Source organism: Hippoglossus stenolepis, chromosome 1 (genome assembly GCF_022539355.2).
Source record: "Hippoglossus stenolepis isolate QCI-W04-F060 chromosome 1, HSTE1.2, whole genome shotgun sequence".
NCBI classification, from domain to species: domain Eukaryota; kingdom Metazoa; phylum Chordata; class Actinopteri; order Pleuronectiformes; family Pleuronectidae; genus Hippoglossus; species Hippoglossus stenolepis.
The window spans coordinates 19,608,553-19,628,221 of record NC_061483.1 but is presented as its reverse complement, the minus strand read 5'-3'; the positions used below and the strand labels follow the sequence as shown (position 1 = coordinate 19,628,221).

Here is a 19,669-nt window from a genome sequence, read left to right as displayed (position 1 = left end):
ATCCATTTACTGATCCGGAGCTTCACTAAAATGAAATGGGTTCTCTCCTCACCCATACTGCATCCTTCCACCAAGTAACTAGTCTAGTAGTTGTTGTGTAATCTTGCACACAAACAAACGGACAGTGGAGAAAACATAACCATTGTGGAGATAGTAATGTTATATATAGAGAGGAAAAAAAACAGTCAATAAATCAAACAGTGTTGATGGAGATATTACTACAATGTGATAATGCACCGACTTTGCAATGATGATTGAACAAAACTTACGTGATACTTAAGACATAACATTATAAATCAAATTAAACATCATCATAAATAAGAAAATCTAAATCAAAACATTTGAGAAGAAACAAACTTGTCTCCAGTAGGTGGCGGTGTGGTGTTTTCTTCTGGTGAGTTCTGCCAATTACCTCCAGAGGCGGAAGTTGTGTACCCTGAGTGAGGACTCTCAGGCCGCAGGCTTTCCAGAGCCTTGATATAACTGTGTGTCGTTCATGTTGAACACGACAAATACGGATTCTTGATTTCACGATACAAAATCATCATTCTTGTATTTTCTCCACCTTTAAATAGCTACTGTCGTGACCCTGAAAAACCAAACCAAGGGAACAGAGCACCTCCTTCTTCGCCCCCCCCCCGCCCTCCGCATCACCAGCTGCGCGGTGAACGCGACTCAGCTTCCGCCGACATGATGTGAATATGGCGGCAAAGGCAACTGCGGACGGTGTCAGGACCGAGGAGGAGAGCATCGTCAACCGCTGGATAGTCGACTACTACCTGTCCCTGGCTCTGCAGGCGTTCGACCAGGAGCAGTTGACCGACTTCTGCAGCATTAAACATGTCCTGGACAGTAAGTGGGCGCCCGGCTGCCATGTTTGTTTCCAGTTGGGCGCCGAGCTGCACTTTGTTTAGTTCAGGTGTCTCCACAACTTCACACTGTTTAATTCGCCGCGTCACTTTTTGCGACATGGCTCCAGCTGCCTTTTTAACTCAGTTTTATTTTCCAGACTTCAACTGATTGAACACATTCGTTTTTATTTGATATCATGTGAGCATGCAAGTCCTGTCCAGTGCTCCGGTTTTCAGACTGACAGTGAGGTTTAGTGTCACAGTATAAAATGAGATAATCCTTTTGTTAGTCTGACAACAGCGAAGAGGACAGCCCAAAAAAATACACATCAGGAAAGTAATCATAAATGCAGGGGAAATATACATAGAGTTGAAATAGTTAACAGGAGGAATGTGAGAATAGATTCAGTGTAACGGTTGTACATGAATTGCACACATAAATGAATAATGTGGTCTACTGGCTGGTTTCTCAGTCTTTTCCTGTACATCCTCATGATCTTCCATAAAGACGTGGATTGGAATGAAGACCACAGAGTGTGTATTATTTACTGTGCATGTGTGTTCAGTAGAAGTGACCTGTGTTTTTCATTGTCACTTGTCACAGGTGTCTTGGTTCGGTCTCTGGAGTCCACGGATTCAATGCCAACAAAGATCCGTGTGTTGCACTTTCTCTCCCGGATAAATGAGGGTGAACGACTCGGTGAGACTTGATGCGATCCCTGAGGGACCGGATCACAAGTGCTATCTGAGAAAATTCAGTAAATATCTGAATGCAGCCTATCGTGTCCTCAACGCTTCCTGAGATCTGATCACTCAGACCATATGGGGCGGTGGTCTGTGATACATGTGGCTTCATTCCTTTTGCTGTGTGAATGCATTTGCGGGCCACATACGAAGGAACCAATATTTAGCTAACGTCCTCTGACCTGCTACAGTTTAAACACATGTGTATGCGTCTCAGTGTTCATATGTTGATTTGCTTGAATCACCTCATACTGATTGGCACCTTTCTTAAATTGGTAAAATCTTTCTTCAATAGCTGCTTGCATTCGTTCAGCCCCTTCTCAGTCCGCTCGCTCGCTCTCTCTCTCTCTCTCTCTCTCTCTCTCTCTCTCTCTCGCTCGCACCAACACACATATTCATTCTCAAAGATAGTCATTGGACACATCTGTAAACTTAGACAGGGTAAAAACACAATTTGATCTTTTGCGCACACAAACAACGTCTCGACTCTTCTTGATGTGAGACAATTCAAGTAGTTTAGCATCCATCCAGTTCTACTAGTTCATTGTAACTTGACACTCCAGTGAACATTGCTTTGTTCTTACCTGCAGATGTGTCGTCTCCTCTGGAATCAGCGTTAATGTTGCTCCAAGGCATGAGCAAGGACTGTAGCATCCCACAGCAGGAGATTGAGAACGTGTGCACTTCAGTTAAAGAGATGGTAAAAAATTCATACTCTGCACTGGTTCAACGCTTACATTCATTTTCACTAATAGCTCTTCCTTCTCAAATCAAAAGCCAAACAGTTTACCGTTTAAATCATAATGCCAGTGCTGCAAAATTAACTGACTAATTATTTTCGCCTTTTAGATCGTGGTGATTCTCATCAAGACCAACAAATTTGACAAAGCAAAAGAGATGCTGACGAAGCACTTCCCCAAACCAATGGTTGGCAAGGTGAGTCCACCAATGTCCTGTTCACTCAGTGGCTCAATCATTTCAGTGAGTTGAATTGGGATTTAAGTTCTTGGCTCCTGCATGTGATGGAAATTTGACCTGCTGAGACATCTGAAATAATGAGATTCGAGAATAATAGTCTTTTAAGAGTATTGTGTGTGTGTGTGTCCGTGTGTGTCCGTGTCCTATGGTTATCTTGGTAGTTACACATGGTATGCAAAAGCAGAGATAATATATAGTGTGGTTAATATATATATAAAGAAAATGGTATAGTGATATCATTTTCCATTACAATATGTACATTGATCATACTGTGTATAGAGTTTTAGTGATTGGAAGTGTTGGAATAATGACTGCGTTCACATGCAAGCTAGTATCCCGATTATTATCAGGTTTTTGAAGAATCCAGATTTTGTGTTAAAGCAGGTAGCAAGGTCATATCCCCAAGAAGCACTTCTATTTTGCTTATCATGTATACGGGGATATGAAACACCAGATTTCTCAAACACCATATATATATATATATATATAATCAAAACCAGGATCAGCCTCATAACAGAGATGCCTGTGTGTATGTAAACACAGTCAATGAGGCAGTAGGTGTGATGTTGAATCAGTAAGTGGAGGAGATTCTGTGCTGAACTTAATTGTGTTTGTAGTGACACCACAGAATTTTTATTTGGACACATACAGCTGCTACAAACCACGTGAAATACTGTATGTGTTGTCTCTTCTACAATGTTCACAAAGCTGTTGTAATACATTTGTTCAAATGGATTTAGTGCGTGCTCTGTTTCACATAACTGAACTTGTGTCCTAGAAAGCTATATTCATGGGTCTCATCAATCAGAGGAGTAGAACACATGAAGTCATCCAGCGAATCGACTTCCGGCAGTTCAAGAAAAAGATGTTCACCTTCTGCCAGAGGCTCTGTCAGTTCACCGTTCCTTTTCTGCACAAGGTGTGTTGGGATGTTTCAACGGAAATGTTTTCATCACTAGAAGCTGATTTGTCAACAACACTTAAGTTTATTTGCATGCATTGTGAAAATATTTTGTTTTGGGCTCGATAAGAAACCTTTTGCCTGTGTTAACCTTAAAGGGATAGTTCACCCCAAAATGAAAATCACCTCATTATCTACCCACCACTATGCCGATGGAGGGGTGGGTGAAGTGTTTGAGTCCACAAAACACTTCTGGAGTTTCAGGGGTAAACAGTGCAGCAGCCAAATCCAATACAATTGAAGTAACAGGGGACTCCTTCTTCAAACAGAAAAAGTACAGAAAAGGCCTCGATACTGCTCGTGTGGTGTGTGTAAGCCCCAACATTCAAATTTGACTCAAAATAATGTTTTAAGCCTAAAAGTCTGCAACCGGAGTAAGGATGCTAACAATAATGAGTGAATTAAACTTTTTCGGTGAACTATAAAAAATGTTCAGCCAACGCACAGATATGACACTGTTGTTTTTTTGGGCTACGTACATGTCTTGATCATTTTTTGTATTTTGTATTTGTTTGTGTTTACTAGGCAGCAAAACAGCTGATCGATACAAGACTCTCAGAGCAGGATGACAGTGCAGCCGGACCTGATGAGCAAGAGCAACCTGGCCCGTCGTCTACCCCACAAATAAACGCTGTCCTGGTCGTATCATGGTAGATGCTCTCTTTCCCTCCCAGCTAACTTCAGTTCTTTTCATAGAAGCTCATCATTAATGTGAAAATACCAACATTTAACTTGTCATTTAACATGCTGTCTCTAGCCCTGTCATCACTGTACACCAGTATTACATTCTTATATATTCTGAAACAATTCAGAAATGTCCTCTTCTAATATCACGTAAAAATAAAGGTTATAATTTTAAAAGGGTTAGAGCCAGACAATTTTTTCGCCCAAGCATTCACTTCAAACTCCTGTCTCTTTCTTTTCAGTAAACATAATATTATCCAGAGGACCAGACTGGAGGCAGCCTACAAGATGCTGGCTTCACTATCAGATAATAGGACATTTGCTCAGCTGGAGGAAGAGGTTGAGAGGGAGGAGCAGGAAAGAACAGATGACCTTCTTCTGCGCCTGTCACCTAGTTTGAAGGAGGATGCCAGTCTGGACTCGGAGCAGGACGGTGTGTTTCAGAGAGGCCCGGGCAGCCCGATGGAGGCTTCAGTAGCAGACCACCCGCCACAAACGGATGCTGCTCCTCACACACAGGCAGGTTCACTCTCAAACTCACCCTCACCACCACTGAGGGACAGGCGGCTTTACACTGTGGCACGACTGGTAGTCGAGCCGGACAGCCAGTCGAGCTCACAGTGCACAGTGGCCTCACTGGAGCTAGACACCCAAGTCCTTGAAGAGGAGTCACCACAGTTGCCGACTATAGCCGATGAGAACTCCTTGCAGAGCCCACTGACAGACGACGAGGAGGTTACCAAACCCACCAGGAAGCTGCGCACACGATCTTGCTGTCTTCGCAGCAGGTAATTAACAATAAATAAATATATGCAGCTCAAACTAGGTGACCACTCCCCAAAGCTTCAAATAAGTTGGGATGATGGTTTTGACTCGAGTAGGTTTGAGTCACTGTCTGCTGAGGTCTGGAGTCCTGTCTGAACATGAGATAAGTTTATGATGTATCAAAGAAGCATGTTATGATACATGCACTCATTTGAATGGTACATTCATGAAAACACATTCAAAGTTTACAAGCTCTGAAATAAACAAGTTGTACAATAGAGGAACTCATTTTTAATTTGTAGTAGTTGGCCCAGTTTCTAAAAACTAAAGCAGTGAATTTTACAAGAATCGTTGACATTACATATATTTCTGAATATTTTCTTAAGAAAATAGCCCAATATAAATGAAAAAAGATTTTTATGCGACCCTCTCATGATGTAGATTGTGTTTTTTGCACCCGGACCTTGTACACCACACCACACCACTTCATCATGAGTAGTTTGCATGCGCTTGTGTATACCTCAGTGAGTGTTGGTCACTAAAATACTGTTCTGTCACGTCAGAGCCTCGACGAGTTTGACATTGTTGTCGACCGACAGCGAGAAGGAGCTCTCTGTCTCTCAGGCCAACGAGGAAAGTTGTGTGGTGGAAACCCATAACCAGTCCAACAGTTCACTCAGGAGGTAAATCTGAATGTGCATCACCTCACATTTTAGCCCTTAACTACTTCTAAATTAAAGTGAGAAAATTAACCAATATTTGCATTTTGTTTAAAAAAAAATGCTGAATGAAGAGTAAACTGCTTTTTTCCCCAAATTTTATGATTAAAGATAGTAAATTCAATCTCTCTATTTGAAGCTTTGATCGAGGGATATCAAGAAAACATTAATTATCAGACCTGATGGCCGTTAACCTGCGATACTGACATATTGTACCAAAATACTCTGACTGGTTGTATCACGACTTTTAGCTGATTCTGAAACTCATTTGTCACCAATGAAGGAATGCCAGTACCACCTAGGAATGAAATGGTTACTGGTTTGATGGTATACCATGGTAGCATTTCTGATGTAACGTTTTAATCTTTAATCAGCGTGATTACTGTGGTGATTTGGTAATGTAACAGCATGTGCTGCTAGTGCTAACCATAGCTAACAACTACTAGTATCCATTGTCCCCAAATTGCGTGCATTTAACAAACTGATATTTTGTCCTGACTTTGGGTTCGACAACTGTTGTCAACCTTCTCTCCTCCACTTCCGTTCTACTTGTTTTGTTTTATGTCAACACCTGACATCTGATTTGTTTACATAGTTGTATTGTTATAGGTACATATTTTATCCATAATGGTTGTGTTGTTTTTATATGCACATTTGATTTACTTATTTAAGGTTTTATTCAAACCTCCATAATGGGAAGTTTTCATTGTTTGTTTTGCACATTTTATATGGTGTTGGTGCGATGTTATTTTTATTGATAATGAATATATTACTTGCATATAAACCTAATAATACTGCGATAATACTGAGAACCGTGATAATTTTAGTTTCTATAATTGTGATACAACAATTTTAATTTCAGAGTTTAATCTCTAATACCAACACCAACATGTCATAGTTTAAACTCAATCTAAGCTTGGTAGTTTAAATGATCAGTGTTGTTAAGTTATTGGTGGTTCATGTTTTATTCCACTTAATGTTGCCTGGAAATATTATCTTTATCTTAAGTGCACTGTGTATGTTTAAAAAAACATGGCGACTATATTTGATTTACTTTGAGGGAAAGTAATCATTTCTGGCCAAACAGATCTATTTCCCTTTCCTGTATAATGTTTGACTCCACTCTCGTCATGCAGCAACTCCCCCAAGTCACAAAGTGGAGTCGAATCATTAGACGGCGATGAAAACCAACATGAGTCGTCTGCCTGCTTCAGAACCCCGAAGAGTCAGCAGTCCAGAGTTTCTGTCACCATGTAAGTCCAGATCCATTTTCACACCTTATGTTGTCACTATAGCTGTTTTCATAAAAGGAATCCAGAAAATTGAGGCTGGACATTTTCCAGAGTTTGCCAGAACATTCATGCGAGGCGTGGTGCCTGAATAGAAATGAAGGGAGGCAGGACATGACTATGCGCAAAGCAGTTTTTGTTTACAGCGCTTTGAAACCGCCGCCTGTCCTTATTACCAAAAGCTCTTGAATCTCGTTGTCTTCCAGTTTACATCTTTGTCTGCGTCTCCTGCATGGATGGCTCCTCTTTTTTTCTTATCCTGAGATATTTGTATTATCCCAGTTTACAGTACATTTTCCTGCTGCATTCTCACATGGGCTCACTCTGACATTTTACTAAGGGAGTGGAAAATGTCCAGAGCAGCTGACTCTGCCATTTGCGTTCTCACACACAGCACATCTGGAAAATGTCTGGACTTCAGTGCATGTTTGAAAGCAGCTTGTTAGTCTTTGATTTGAGGATTCAAAATGTCTGACAAACTTTATTTACACAGCCATCAACAAAATGACAGTGACAACATAGATTCTTCGTTGGAAAGCTCGCCCAGTGTGTTCCCTCGTCACCCCCTCCCTCACACCAGCTCCACTCCACACAAGGACTCCGCTCACGATAAAGGCCCTTCCCATTCAAAATGGTAGTTAAGTTTACACCAGTTCACTCCTACTGCTAGTTAACTTAACAAAACAGAATAGTTTTTTAAAAATGTTAAAGATAATTCACTAGATTTTTTTTTTAGCTGCCATTTTGATTAATACACTTTTCCCAATTCACATGGTCAAGATATACATGTGTGTCCCTCATAGTATTCATGAGGTTGTTTCAAAACTGCTTATTTACCAATACAACACACTACCCAAACATACACAGAATTAACCAATATTTGCTCCAGAATGGTTAAATAATGGCATTGAAATTAGCCCATTTAGTTTTTTGAATGACCATTATGAATCAGGGTGTCAAACACTGAAACCAAACCTTTGTCCTGTTCATAGGAAACAACTGTACAGTAATGCAAAGGAGAGCAAGGAAACGTGGAGCGATGAAGAAACGCATTTCCCCTCCAGAAAGAACAGTGGGAATATTTCATCACCTTATCTGCCTCAGATGATTTCTGCGTAAATGTCGTTGGGACAATCATGTTCATGTAGTAATATATTTTGTTTTTCCTCTGAAGGGTTGCAAGAGAGTTCCATTTCAAATTCAGGCCACAGGAAGAGGGTAAGCATACGAAGTCTTGTATTTGTTCTTCTCAAAAGTCAAATTTATTTCATTATGTTACAGATGGTTAAAAAAAATGGGAGTCGCGAAAGCTAACTAGCCAATAAGCAAACACTGATGTATAAAAAGGATAACATTGATTTGGTTGATTCTCTGCGCAGTGATGCAGACTTTGAAAGTTGTGAAGTGTGAACTCGCCCTATTTTGCTTTACAATGCCACGTCAACAGCTAAAAGCATTGATGCTTGTTTTCGACCTGTGACGGCAGCAGAAAAGTGACCACATGTTCCTGTTGTGTTGCAGAAGTGGACCGAAAATGAGACTGCGATGTTGAAAGAAGGGGTCAAAAAATTTGGAGAGGGGAACTGGAGTAAGATAAAGTCAAAGTACTCCTTCGATGGTCGAACAAACGTCAACCTCAAAGACCGATGGAGAACACTGAAGAAGATAAATCAGGCCTAAAGTTCAAGAGGACTTGATGCCACTAAATGGATTGTTATTGTTCAACAAAGTCAAGTCTTTGTTACTTTTTTCCCTGCATCATGCCTGATGTTTGTACAGTTACAGTTAACCTAGTTGAATAAACTTTGATTTCAATTTGTAATATTGGTTGCTTTCTCATAAACGATGCATGCATTGTCACTGCAGACCTTTATTCAGTAGCAAGATCATCAAGACTAGAATATATACAAAGACATAATGGATTTATTGGAGAGATGACATTTACAAAAGCATTCTGCTTAATTTTCACAATTTTCAGAAAAGAGGCTCTCAAAAGGGATCATGTAGATTAGCTGGTATCACAAGCTGAGTCGATACAGGTGTTTGTTTCTATCCCTAGAATGTCTGAAATGTGAGGGTTACTGGAAAAGGAAGGTTTGACTGTACTGTGCATGTTTAGGTTAATGTATCTTCATTCCGGATGAACTCTCCCACATCAGTCTGGTGGAACACGACAATGGACATGGGGTCCACTCGCCGGCACTCCTGTGTCGATTTAGCTGCGACTCCGAAACCCTGAGAAATGACAACGGGTTCAGAAATCTCATTGGTGGAGGAGAACAAGTTGAACCTATTTGGCAGAATATGATCCTAAGCCAACCTGAGTTTACTATAGCAGATATGGCATTGTCTACTGTGAATAAGCAGATGCATTCAATTCAGGAGTAAAATTATTGGAAGAAATGGCACTGAAGGCCACACATGGCACTTAATGAAGCAGACTGAGCTCTTATTTTAAGTATGTTGGTCATCCCATCAAAAGTTACACGACGTGCAGCCTCAGCGAGAATATAAGCAACTGCTGTGATCAATAGTATCATTGTAACAAGACTTACCAGAGGCACGTCGGCCATGGAGTAGACCACAACGCCCTGATACTGCACAGTGTTCTCAGTGATTCTCCCAAGTCCGGATTTTAGCACATGGTTCCCATAGAGGAAAGACTGCTCAGATCCAGGCTTCACCCACACCTTGAACTGAAGACACGAGCAGAAGTTTCACGTTATTCATACGTGCAGGAGTTCATCTGATGTCATTCAGTCAGTGATGAAATGTTTGAAATGGTTCAAATAAAAAAAAATTACTGGAAAGTTGTGTTGAGATGCACAGATATTAGTTCTCAACACAAATCTTTGTATTGTCATCAGGCACCCAGCAGGTTCATACACTACCTCTATTGATATAGGGCTGACAACTATTATATGTTGACTAATTGATTACAAATAACTAATACTGCAACTCCAGAATACCAGTGGTGAACATGCAGGTGTAAACTAAAGGAATCAGTGTCGTGATGCAGGATGTCTGTGCGTAGTCGCTCTGTAAAACCGGGGACCAGCTCTTCGTACTTCAGTCAAGTGTGCATTACTTCAAAGGGCTTTCTGGGTTTCAGTTGTCAAAGTTAGACCTAATTAAATCTACCTCATGCTGGCCCTCTGCCCACGTTTCTGTCTTAACAGAGTTACAGGAAATAAACTTATAGGAGACGTTGAACATGTGACATTGAGCCAATTGTAGCAAAAATATAAAAACTCCCCATAAGTATCAATGATGCTTAAATCAAAACATGGCAGCCTCCCTTTATTGGTGATATTACGATCGCAGGTCATCTACTGACATGCAGACGCTACTAGGAAATGATGGGCTCCACTGACAGATTCACCCATGGCGCACAACTCTTAAACTTTTAGTGATCTTGTGCTCTCTTGTAACAGCGTCACACTTATGCTGGTTGTTTTGGTTTTTTCAAGAACAGGTATATATATATAATGTCTCTGTTGTGGTTTAACACTTAACACTGTCACTGTAAGATTCCACTGACAGACAGGCTTATGTCCAAATAATCATTGGTGCATCAGTGGCATCTTTACATAGCACACAATAGAGGCTTGTGCTAGTAAAATTCAGTTGGAGAGAGAAATTGTTTGTCATTATTTTTTAATCCTTATCTTCATCTGCTTGTCTGAAATCGGATCACGGTGACAGTAAGTGTTCCCGACATTGCCGGAACCGGGAAACATAACAACATGCCCGAACAACCTGAACTGTATAGTACAGTCTCATCACAAATTGTCCCCACCCCCCTAAGACTAGACTACGCCTACTTCGTAGAATTGACAGTACTCTGGGAGGATGCTGTTCATGAAGCGGATGAGAGGAAGGGACTGCTGTATGCAGAAATGGCATCTGAGGCAAAACAATGTAGCTGGAAGCAATAGTTTGTCCTGTGGAGGTTGGCTGCTGTGGTTTTATTGCAACATCTACAATCATGTTGCTTAAAGATTTGGCAATCCAAAGACAACCCCTGCGCCAGACCATAAAAGAAACATCAAGGACTTCCGAACGCTCCAGCCAATGTCTCTAGCTCTGAAGGAAAGACCCCAACTGGGCCCCAAGATGCTAGGGACACACACCCAGGTCTGAACAGCCTGAGCTGGGCCTGCCTTAGAAGAGGGTGTCTTGTCATTAAAAGGCCAAAACACCCGATGACGTTAAAGGGATAGTTCATCCAAAAATTAAAATGGCATCTACTCACCACTATGCCGATGGATGGGTGGGTGAAGTGTTTGAGTTCATTAAACACTTCTGGAGTCTCAGGGGTAAACTTTGTTAGAGCAGAATCCAATAAAATTGTCCAAAAGTCAATGGTGAGTCCTTCTTCAGATGTAATAAAACTGAAAAACCATACAATGCCTCCATACTGCTCGTGTGGTGTCATCCAAGTGTCCGCAAGACACGACATTCATATCTGAGTCGAAACAAGGTAATTTCCACCGTGTTTTAAACCTAAATGTCCGGATATCTTCCGACGTGGAGCAGGGACTGTCGTAAATGCTTTGTCCGCTAGCTTAGCATCTTCTGGTGGACTTTTAGGCTTAAAACACAGTGACCTCGTTTCGAGAAATGTGAATGCCAGGGCTTGCGGACACTTGGATGACCCCACACAAATAGTACGGAGGCATGTTATTTTTATACTGTTGTTTTATTGCGTCTGAAGATAGGTCACTAATGTCTTTAATTGTATCGGATTCAGCTGCTACACTGTTTACCCCTGAAACGCCAAAAGTGTCCTGTGGACTCAAACACTTCACCCACCCCTCCATCTGCATAGGGGTGAGAAGATAACGTGTGAATTTAAATTTCTGGGTGAACTATCCCTTTAAAAAAGGCACACAACTGATAATACGTCCCTAACATCTGCCAATCGTTGGCAACTTATCATCAAACTAGTGCGGAAGACCTTGAAACATACTTACTATTCACCATCTAATCCTATGTTCTTAGTGTTCTGAAGTGTTTTTGACCTTTTATCAACCAAAAAACGATCAATCACCAGCACATTCATTGCTAGTGAAAATAACTGTAGATTACAGCTGTGGTAAGAGATGATCCAGAGGTGCAGCTGTGTTTTAACATCAATCCAAAGTGCAGCTCGGCTAAACAGAACAGTGTCCCCTCACCATGTGTTTTTTACGGTCACATCCTCTGATTGCATGTCTTAATCAAACCTCCAATGACAGTGGCTGAGGAAAGAGAAGCTGTGAGGGTGCAGTCACCTTTGCATAGGGTGCCAGATAATCCAGAGCAGTTATGTGCAGCCGGAACTTGCTGGTCTTTGTGAACTTTCCAAAACAAGTTCCCACTGACACGAGCTTGTCCCGGGAGATGTTAGTGGCCAACTTCAGAATCTTCTCACTACGGTAAAAAGAAAAACAGGAAAAACGGTCACGTGAACGATGTTTGAATATATGATCAGAAAAGACACCATTCGTGTGAATCTATCCCACATCACCTCATGTAGTAGACACGATCGTTGTGCAGTCTGAAACAGTAGGAGCCGTCCGGTCGGTCCACGAGCAGCTTGATGTTCTCACCGATGCTGCCGATGAGAAAAGACACGGATCTCACACACAGACCAGCATGGCTCGTGTTTCTGGTACAACCGGGAGTCTCATTACATCAAAAACAAACATGTCCTCCACGTCCACTTACTATTTCGACAGCTTCTCAAACATTGCTTTCGTCTCTTCGTCTGTTAGCGGCCTCATCTTGACTATTTCAAACCCCACGTTTCTCGGTGAATATCTGGATCTCCTGGAGGCAGCGTGAAACGTGGGTCAACACGGAAGCAGTCACACTGTGGAGCGGACTTCCTGTGACGTAATCAGGGGGCGCAGTTCCGGCTTGTTTTTTTTAGCATTCTTTAGCTTCCAGTCGTTCGTACGCTCCTGTTTTCTGCTCCCGCTAACCGGCCGCGATCTGGTGAGTTCATCCGCTACAAATGAATACAGCTGTAGTAAATATGTTCATTATACGGCGGGTAAACAATCTGCCAGAATGTGGGTTTGTTTTATGTTTCGTTTTTGTTTGAACAGCCACGCCAAGTCTCTCGGAAATGGGCTCGGTTAGCCTGGTTAGCTAGCTGTCAGTAGGGGAAAAAACCCGGAGCGTTAGCGTTCTCATGCGAGCTAACTCCGCTGTTAGCCGACGATGCTAGCGCCGCCTCGCTGCAGGCACGACGCTGCTCCACTTTCCCAGCCATTGAGTTTGAATGAACTCCGAGGCGCTGGGAGTCGCCTCGTTAGCTCCCTCGCGTTCACCCGCTGGCTTTGTCTCGCCAGCTCCGACTCTTGCGTGCGAGCGGAGGACTTGTTTGCCGCAGCGGTGCGAAGTTACATAACCTCCAATTGTTTGTAAATACCCATTACGTCCGTTTAATCCCGAGATCAAAGGGTGATCCTGTCAGCATCTCCTCGGTCATTAAGATCAACGCGGGGCTGTGATCTGCTGCTGCTGCTGCCGCCTGGTAACGCGACTCACCTGCAGCCAGAGCCCGGTGACAGCTCCAATGTCAGCTGCAGAGCCACAGCGAGGGAAAGCTGCCTCGTCAGCCAGCTGTTTGCATCTGTCACAGTATCGGGTCCTCCTGTCAGCCCCCAGGATGAGTGACAGGACCGATCCTCGTCTTTGTCTGCTGAGATCCGACATCACATTCACCCAGACGACACGTTTTGGAAATGTCCTGCCGCACTGATGTTTGATTTAAACTCAGGGTGGTTTGAAATGAGTCATCTGTGTTTAACTGCATCTCCTACCGCCTGACCACGTTGTTCCAGCTGTGAAACACAATCCGTGTGTGTCTTCCCTGTGGCATTCCCAGTCCCAACACATACATTTGTACAATAGCCATCTCTGTCCTGCTAAATGTAGCACTCCAGTCGTGTTGTAACATTTCAGGCATTTGCAGTCGTTTTCTGTTCCGCTCTGTCAGTTTAAAAAAAATGAATGCTCTTGACTATTAGCTTTGGGGCGATATACATTGGAATTGATATCTCATCAAGGCTGTAGTGTGAACAACAGCATACTGAATATAGATAAACATGTCATTGGATATAGATAATTTTGTCAATAAATCTCACATTATGATCAGTATAAAGCTCCTGAGTGACGGTTGTGTTTTAAACCCTTCTTTATGAGCAGAGAATGACATACGCTTGATAAACTGCAAAACATTTTATTATAACGGAAGTTATAGTATTTTTATACTATAATTTCAGTTATAATAAGGCTGACCTGCACATACATCATTGTACCTGCTTTCAGTTGCTTGCATTTAACCTCAGTAGCGAAATGATCAGTGGTGCCCACAAGTTTCAAATCCAGATCTGTCTGCATGACAGGAAAAAGAAAACAAGGCAGTGCCAACCCAGTTACTGTCATAATTGCTGATATGACCAAAATTTGTTTTGTTGTTTTTTTTCCACTTATAACTTCAACATGTTGACAGGAGTGTGTTCCGCGTGTTGGGAGTACAGTTTTCTCGTGCCAGCTGTTTACCCCAGAGAAACCAGTGGCGTGCGTCTGTCATCTGTTTCCTGCAAGTGTTTGGGGCTCTGGTAACACTGAACAGGAAGAGAGTCTGTGAGACGTCTGGACTGAGAGAGGAAACTGCTGCGGCTTCTTCGTCGGCCTCAGAATGACTGAGTTCTGGGTTTGTTTCAGCTGCTGCATTGCAGAGCAGCCACAGCCTGTGAGTATGAAATTACTCTGATTAACTTTGGAAGACAAACTGGTTTTCTCCGGGTTTTTTTTATGTAGCTGTTGAACATACACCTAGAGCACACTAACTTCTATTCTACACTTGCATCAACATTGGCGTTCAGATCAGGTTGTTTTACCTGGCAGGAAAACCACCTTGAATAGGTTGGTTGCAATAAAGTTTGACATCACTTAATTCATTCAGATTCACATCTCGGCATCATGGACTGACAGTTCAAGTTAGCATACAAAATGATATATATATATATATATATATATATATATATATATATATATATAGGGGTTAAATATACTATGAACTTTTTACTCAATGAGTGATGTCAGTCTGTAGCACAACCTGCTTGTTTAACATGGTCCCTCACTGTGTCCTTTAAAATAACCTGACGTGTGCACTGAAATGTTAAGGATTTTTTTCTATTTCACTTCAACTGTATAAGACTGTGTGGTGGAGTTCTTTGCTAAGTTTCAGTCGGCCTTTGGTCTGTTGATCCTCTGGTCTTCCTTTTCACTGGGGATTTGACTATAGAGAATATTCCTTATTCTTAAACAGTTTCTTATAGAAATATTGTGGTTGTGAGTATTTAATTGCTCCTTCCATGATAGATTCGACACAAAAATGGCAGGGCCTCCAGCTGAAAACACCCAACTGTTTGGTACAACACTTAAGTACATCTAGATTCAGTAAGGTTGGTCAGTGTGTGAGTGAACAACCAGCTGTTGTAACACATTGTAGTCAGCCTGTCTTATAATGAGCAGATAAGATAAGTGAAAAAGAACAATGACGTTGCGTTACAACACAGGCCTTACTGCTTTAAGTCAACAGCTTTTGACTCATATTTAGGATCTCCACCCTCAGTTATTACTAATATTTCCTTGAATTCATTTTTTCAATTTTTTAAAGTTCATGTTAATCATACTAATTTTCAGAAACGACGGCGACGGATCGATCGGTCCATGATCGGAGAGCCAACAAACTTTGTTCACACCACACACGTAGGATCGGGGGACATGGGCCTAGGATTGGGATCGGTAGGGTTTTTTTATCCCCCCCTTCAGAATATTCAACGAACAGTGCGACGCAGTCCCAAGTTTCCACCTAACTAACATTTGATGTGTTTAGGTGGATCTCGTTCAGACCCAGATGAAATCTAAAGGGGGCTACGTGCACGGAGGGTCTGAAGGTTCACAGTTGTAACGAGGTGAGATACACTGTTTTTATCCCTTTTGTCCAACTGATATTCAGCCACAGAGTTTTCAGTTCCTCATGCGGCGGGTGTTCATGCTGAGAGCTGTTTGTGGTTAGTAAAAGGCTGACTTTGTTATTAAAGGGACACAGTTACCTCCCGTTTTTAAATGTTATGTATAAGCAGTTTAAATACATTTGAATATTCTTTTATCTGCAACCTTTAACAGAGCAGTGCAGCATTCTGGGTAAACACCAACAATAACAACCAGATCATTTTCAAAGAGAACACATCTGTTTCTCATTCATTAATGTAGGTCACTCATCTGTTTTAATAAGAAATCATAACCACTGATATAATTTAGGCTTTGGGAAATTCTTGCCTCTGGCTCCGACACTCTTTCTGAGTCAGAAGCTAAATATTGACATTTCTAGACCTTCCAGTCAACCAGCCTGACTCCACCCATGCAGTGTCCTAACTGATCATGGTAAATCATAGCAGCAGCTATTTTTGCTTTAACTATACATAGTCATGTTTCATTTGGGGGAATTCCTGCCTGCATGAAGGAATGTACACTATGTCCTCCTCTTGATTAGCTTGGTGGTGATATAACCACTTCCATTTTCATGTATGTTTTTCTTTTGATATATTTCGCTCAACTGTTTTTCTTTTTGTTTTGTTTTTTTAAATTGGCCTGCTGTGAGCAGTGGCTGGGGCTTTTTACTGGCCCCAGGCACCTGGGTAATGGTTGATGTTGCACCGTGCCTTGGTTCTTAAACTCCCGTTGCCATGGTTACTTTCACCTTTCAATTTAGGATCCTGCAAACCTTAGATTGTATATAAGATGGACGCCTCATCTCCAACTCCTTCCACTATACAGAATTCAAGCCAAAATATCACAGATAAAAACGCTGCCATCTTGTAAAGTTGGAGCGAATGCTTGCGTCGTAGTGATTAGCAGATGGAGCCCCGGTAGTGACGTCATACAGATGCACACGTTCAACCAATCGAGACTCAGTCTCAGCTGTCAATCATGACGTTTCACCATGTTTCTATAGTACTATATATATATATATTCATATTCATACTTTTGTGGTAAACTGGTGTGATTTGCACGTAACGCACACGCCACCTATCTGCCACGTCTGACATCTTAACGCTTGTCCCCCTTCTTTCCCCACACAGCCCTTCCGTCTTGTGGAAACTACTGTTGTTGATATGAGGAAGCGTTTTCAAAAAAGCAGTTCTGTCTGTGATGGACGCAGGACCAAAAGATGAAACTACTGCTGTTCCATAATGTTGTATATATTTTTATTTTCCATTCCTTTTTGTTTTTTGTTTTAATGAAAGCACTGCTATCCATTTGCTGCCATACTGTTGCACTGTAAAGAGTAATTGTTAAAGAGTAGATACGAGGGTTTAGAAAGCTCATAAATCTCAGTCAGATGTATGCTTGTGTGTATGCATGAGGAAAATTATTTTCAAAAATACTTGCTGTTGTAGCCCATTTGGATGCCTGTATTTATTATCTGATTTGTAAACGGACCTCATGGTGGCTGGGCCACGCTGGAGATGTGGAACATTCAGTTTCTGTCTTTCTTCTCAGAGGTTTATCAAAGGACAGGTCGCAGGTAGCAGAGCAAAGAGTTATATGTTCATTGTTTTATTCTGAAAAATACTCAACGATTCTCTGAGTTGCTTTCAGGGTTGAAAATTGCTGTTTTGTAATAAACTTGAAATGAGTAGAGTACACTGGACCATACATTGTACACTCACACTTGCTTAGGAATTTTTGCATTTATTTCAACTGTTCTTTTTTTATATTCATCTAGATTTGAACCATATAGAATTTTAATAAACTATGAACTTCCTAATCTGCCTTCTGAAGTCATGTTCATTATTTTTTTTACTAGTTTGATTTCTAGCTTAGTCCTTTCAAAAAGATTCATATTTTTATAAGCATTTTTTGTTTTTCAAGATGTAAACTTTAAAGTAATTAAATCACCACCGGGGTCAGGTTTCATACAGTTAGTTTACCCACTATATGTAAAATCACCATCATCCTTTTTTGCTTGATTATAACATTTGTCAGATCAGTTTGTTAGATTTAATGACTTATTGGACAGGTTCTCTTCACTTAAAATCATTTATTAGTTTGGCAGAGATGTTTTATACCTCCTGAGATTTTAGTGGTTCTGGTTCTTTAAAAACCTGAATGTTGGTTCTCCTGAATCTGACCCATCTTGTGTTTGTAATCACATCGCGTTAGTGTTAAAATGTTCTCATGCAAGTATTTTGTCAACATTTAAATCATGTATGTGTATATAAAAAAATTCCTTTCTAATGGACCATCAGTTAAATTTGTCCCAGTTTTTCTTTCTGTCTCAAGCAGCATAAACTCTTTTAAACCTTCTAGTAGGAATAAATACCTGCAGCTCTTCATGCCTGATTATGTTGATCGTCAGTTAATGCTCAGCTAAGAGTTAATGTTCTCTTTTAATCCACTGGCTGCTACGTCTGTCGTCCTGCATAGTGTTGTCGTACGTTGTCCAAAGTTCTGATCCAGGCTCCATTTTTCAAACATCATTAATCAGTGTAGTCAGAGGTATGGAGCTCACCAGCAGGCCTGGATCTATTATTACATGTGATTGTTTGTCCTCCATGTGCATCCTGTGATTCAACAACAGAATGTAATTGTATTATTAAGTCGAACAAAAAGTCTGTGTGGATTGTAAAATGAGTGCTATTGTAAACTATTCATGATACAAGAATGAAATCTTTGTTGGTGCCATGCAATGGAAAATACTAGATATTGGAAACACCTCGCGTATATTTGTAATATCTTATAATTTACAGCCTTAAAACTGCTGGTAACCACTTTCCCCAACATTCACAGACACGTTCAATGATGTGTTCATTGCCACAGAGATCTATGTTTTTGTTTCAATGTTTCTGTAGTAATTCCTGTGTAGAACCAGATCTAAATATGTGTAGTCTAGTAGGTGTTTTTGTTTCCAGCTCTTGGTTATATGCTGTGGTATTCTGCTGTGTGTGTGCAGACCATATAAATATGTGACCAGCAGGCTGTGTTGGTGGACTGCTTGAATGTGATTTTCCTTCTGGGATTCCTGTCACAGGACTTACTTTGACCTTCATGACGATGATAATGCTATTGTAAATACGCAACATGAACGTAATGGATCCATGGTTTATTTGTATTTGGGGTCGAACATATTTTAGGTTATTATTCTTTTCTTTTCCTGAGGATCTGCCTGATATGTAGCTCCCACCTTAAGGGAAATTCATCTGACTGCATTTTTTCAGAATAAACGATGACAAATAAATATTATCTGTTGATGTTTGACCGACTGTGTGTTCCATGTTTTCACTTTAGGTCAAAATCCCCCCAGATCTATGGGAGAGCGGAAGACTGAGCTCATTCTGCTGAAGAAAAAAAAAAAATGCAAAGGGAGGGACTCCTGTAGATAACCAGTGGTGGAGGAAATGAACAAATATTTTAGTTAACTAAAACTAATGAAAAATAATCCACTGTAAAAGTTCTGCATACAAAATTTCACTGGGGTCAAAATAGTTTTCAAAGTATCAAAAGTAAAAGTCGTCTCTTCAGAAAAATGGCCACAGTGACTGTTATGTTATTGCTGATACTTCTGGACAGTTAATGCAGTTTTATGTGTATCATTGTGTAAGGGGCATT

At 41.0% G+C, this 19,669-nt stretch overlaps 3 protein-coding genes across 4 annotated transcripts; 2 read left to right on the top strand and 1 right to left on the bottom strand.

Annotated features, from left to right (window-relative positions):
* Nucleotides 1-436: 436 nt before the first annotated feature.
* Nucleotides 437-8,813, top strand: terfa (telomeric repeat binding factor a). Of its 2 annotated transcripts, XM_035155087.2 has the most exons (13): nucleotides 439-852; nucleotides 1,456-1,551; nucleotides 2,186-2,295; nucleotides 2,445-2,531; nucleotides 3,352-3,492; nucleotides 4,060-4,184; nucleotides 4,461-5,006; nucleotides 5,547-5,666; nucleotides 6,839-6,955; nucleotides 7,485-7,625; nucleotides 7,984-8,063; nucleotides 8,166-8,209; nucleotides 8,513-8,813. In XM_035155087.2, the coding sequence occupies exons 1-13, from the start codon at nucleotides 702-704 to the stop codon at nucleotides 8,669-8,671; spliced, it is 1,917 nt and encodes a 638-aa protein (XP_035010978.1). In that variant the 5' UTR covers nucleotides 439-701; the 3' UTR covers nucleotides 8,672-8,813. The 2 variants fall into 2 exon arrangements, with proteins under 2 accessions (XP_035010988.1, XP_035010978.1); XM_035155097.2 differs by lacking the exon at nucleotides 5,547-5,666 and having other exon boundaries at nucleotides 437-852.
* An 83-nt stretch (nucleotides 8,814-8,896) lies between these two features.
* nip7 (NIP7 nucleolar pre-rRNA processing protein) lies at nucleotides 8,897-12,876 on the bottom strand. Its single transcript, XM_035155111.1, has 5 exons — nucleotides 12,704-12,876; nucleotides 12,504-12,590; nucleotides 12,268-12,406; nucleotides 9,547-9,687; nucleotides 8,897-9,226 (listed from the first exon to the last, which is right to left on the bottom strand). The coding sequence occupies exons 1-5, from the start codon at nucleotides 12,757-12,759 to the stop codon at nucleotides 9,107-9,109; spliced, it is 543 nt and encodes a 180-aa protein (XP_035011002.1). The 5' UTR covers nucleotides 12,760-12,876; the 3' UTR covers nucleotides 8,897-9,106.
* On the top strand, nucleotides 12,854-19,316 carry cdc42se2 (CDC42 small effector 2). Its single transcript, XM_035155122.1, has 5 exons — nucleotides 12,854-12,973; nucleotides 14,499-14,741; nucleotides 15,698-15,799; nucleotides 15,891-15,969; nucleotides 17,140-19,316. The coding sequence occupies exons 2-4, from the start codon at nucleotides 14,688-14,690 to the stop codon at nucleotides 15,963-15,965; spliced, it is 231 nt and encodes a 76-aa protein (XP_035011013.1). The 5' UTR covers nucleotides 12,854-12,973; nucleotides 14,499-14,687; the 3' UTR covers nucleotides 15,966-15,969; nucleotides 17,140-19,316.
* Nucleotides 19,317-19,669: the final 353 nt, after the last annotated feature.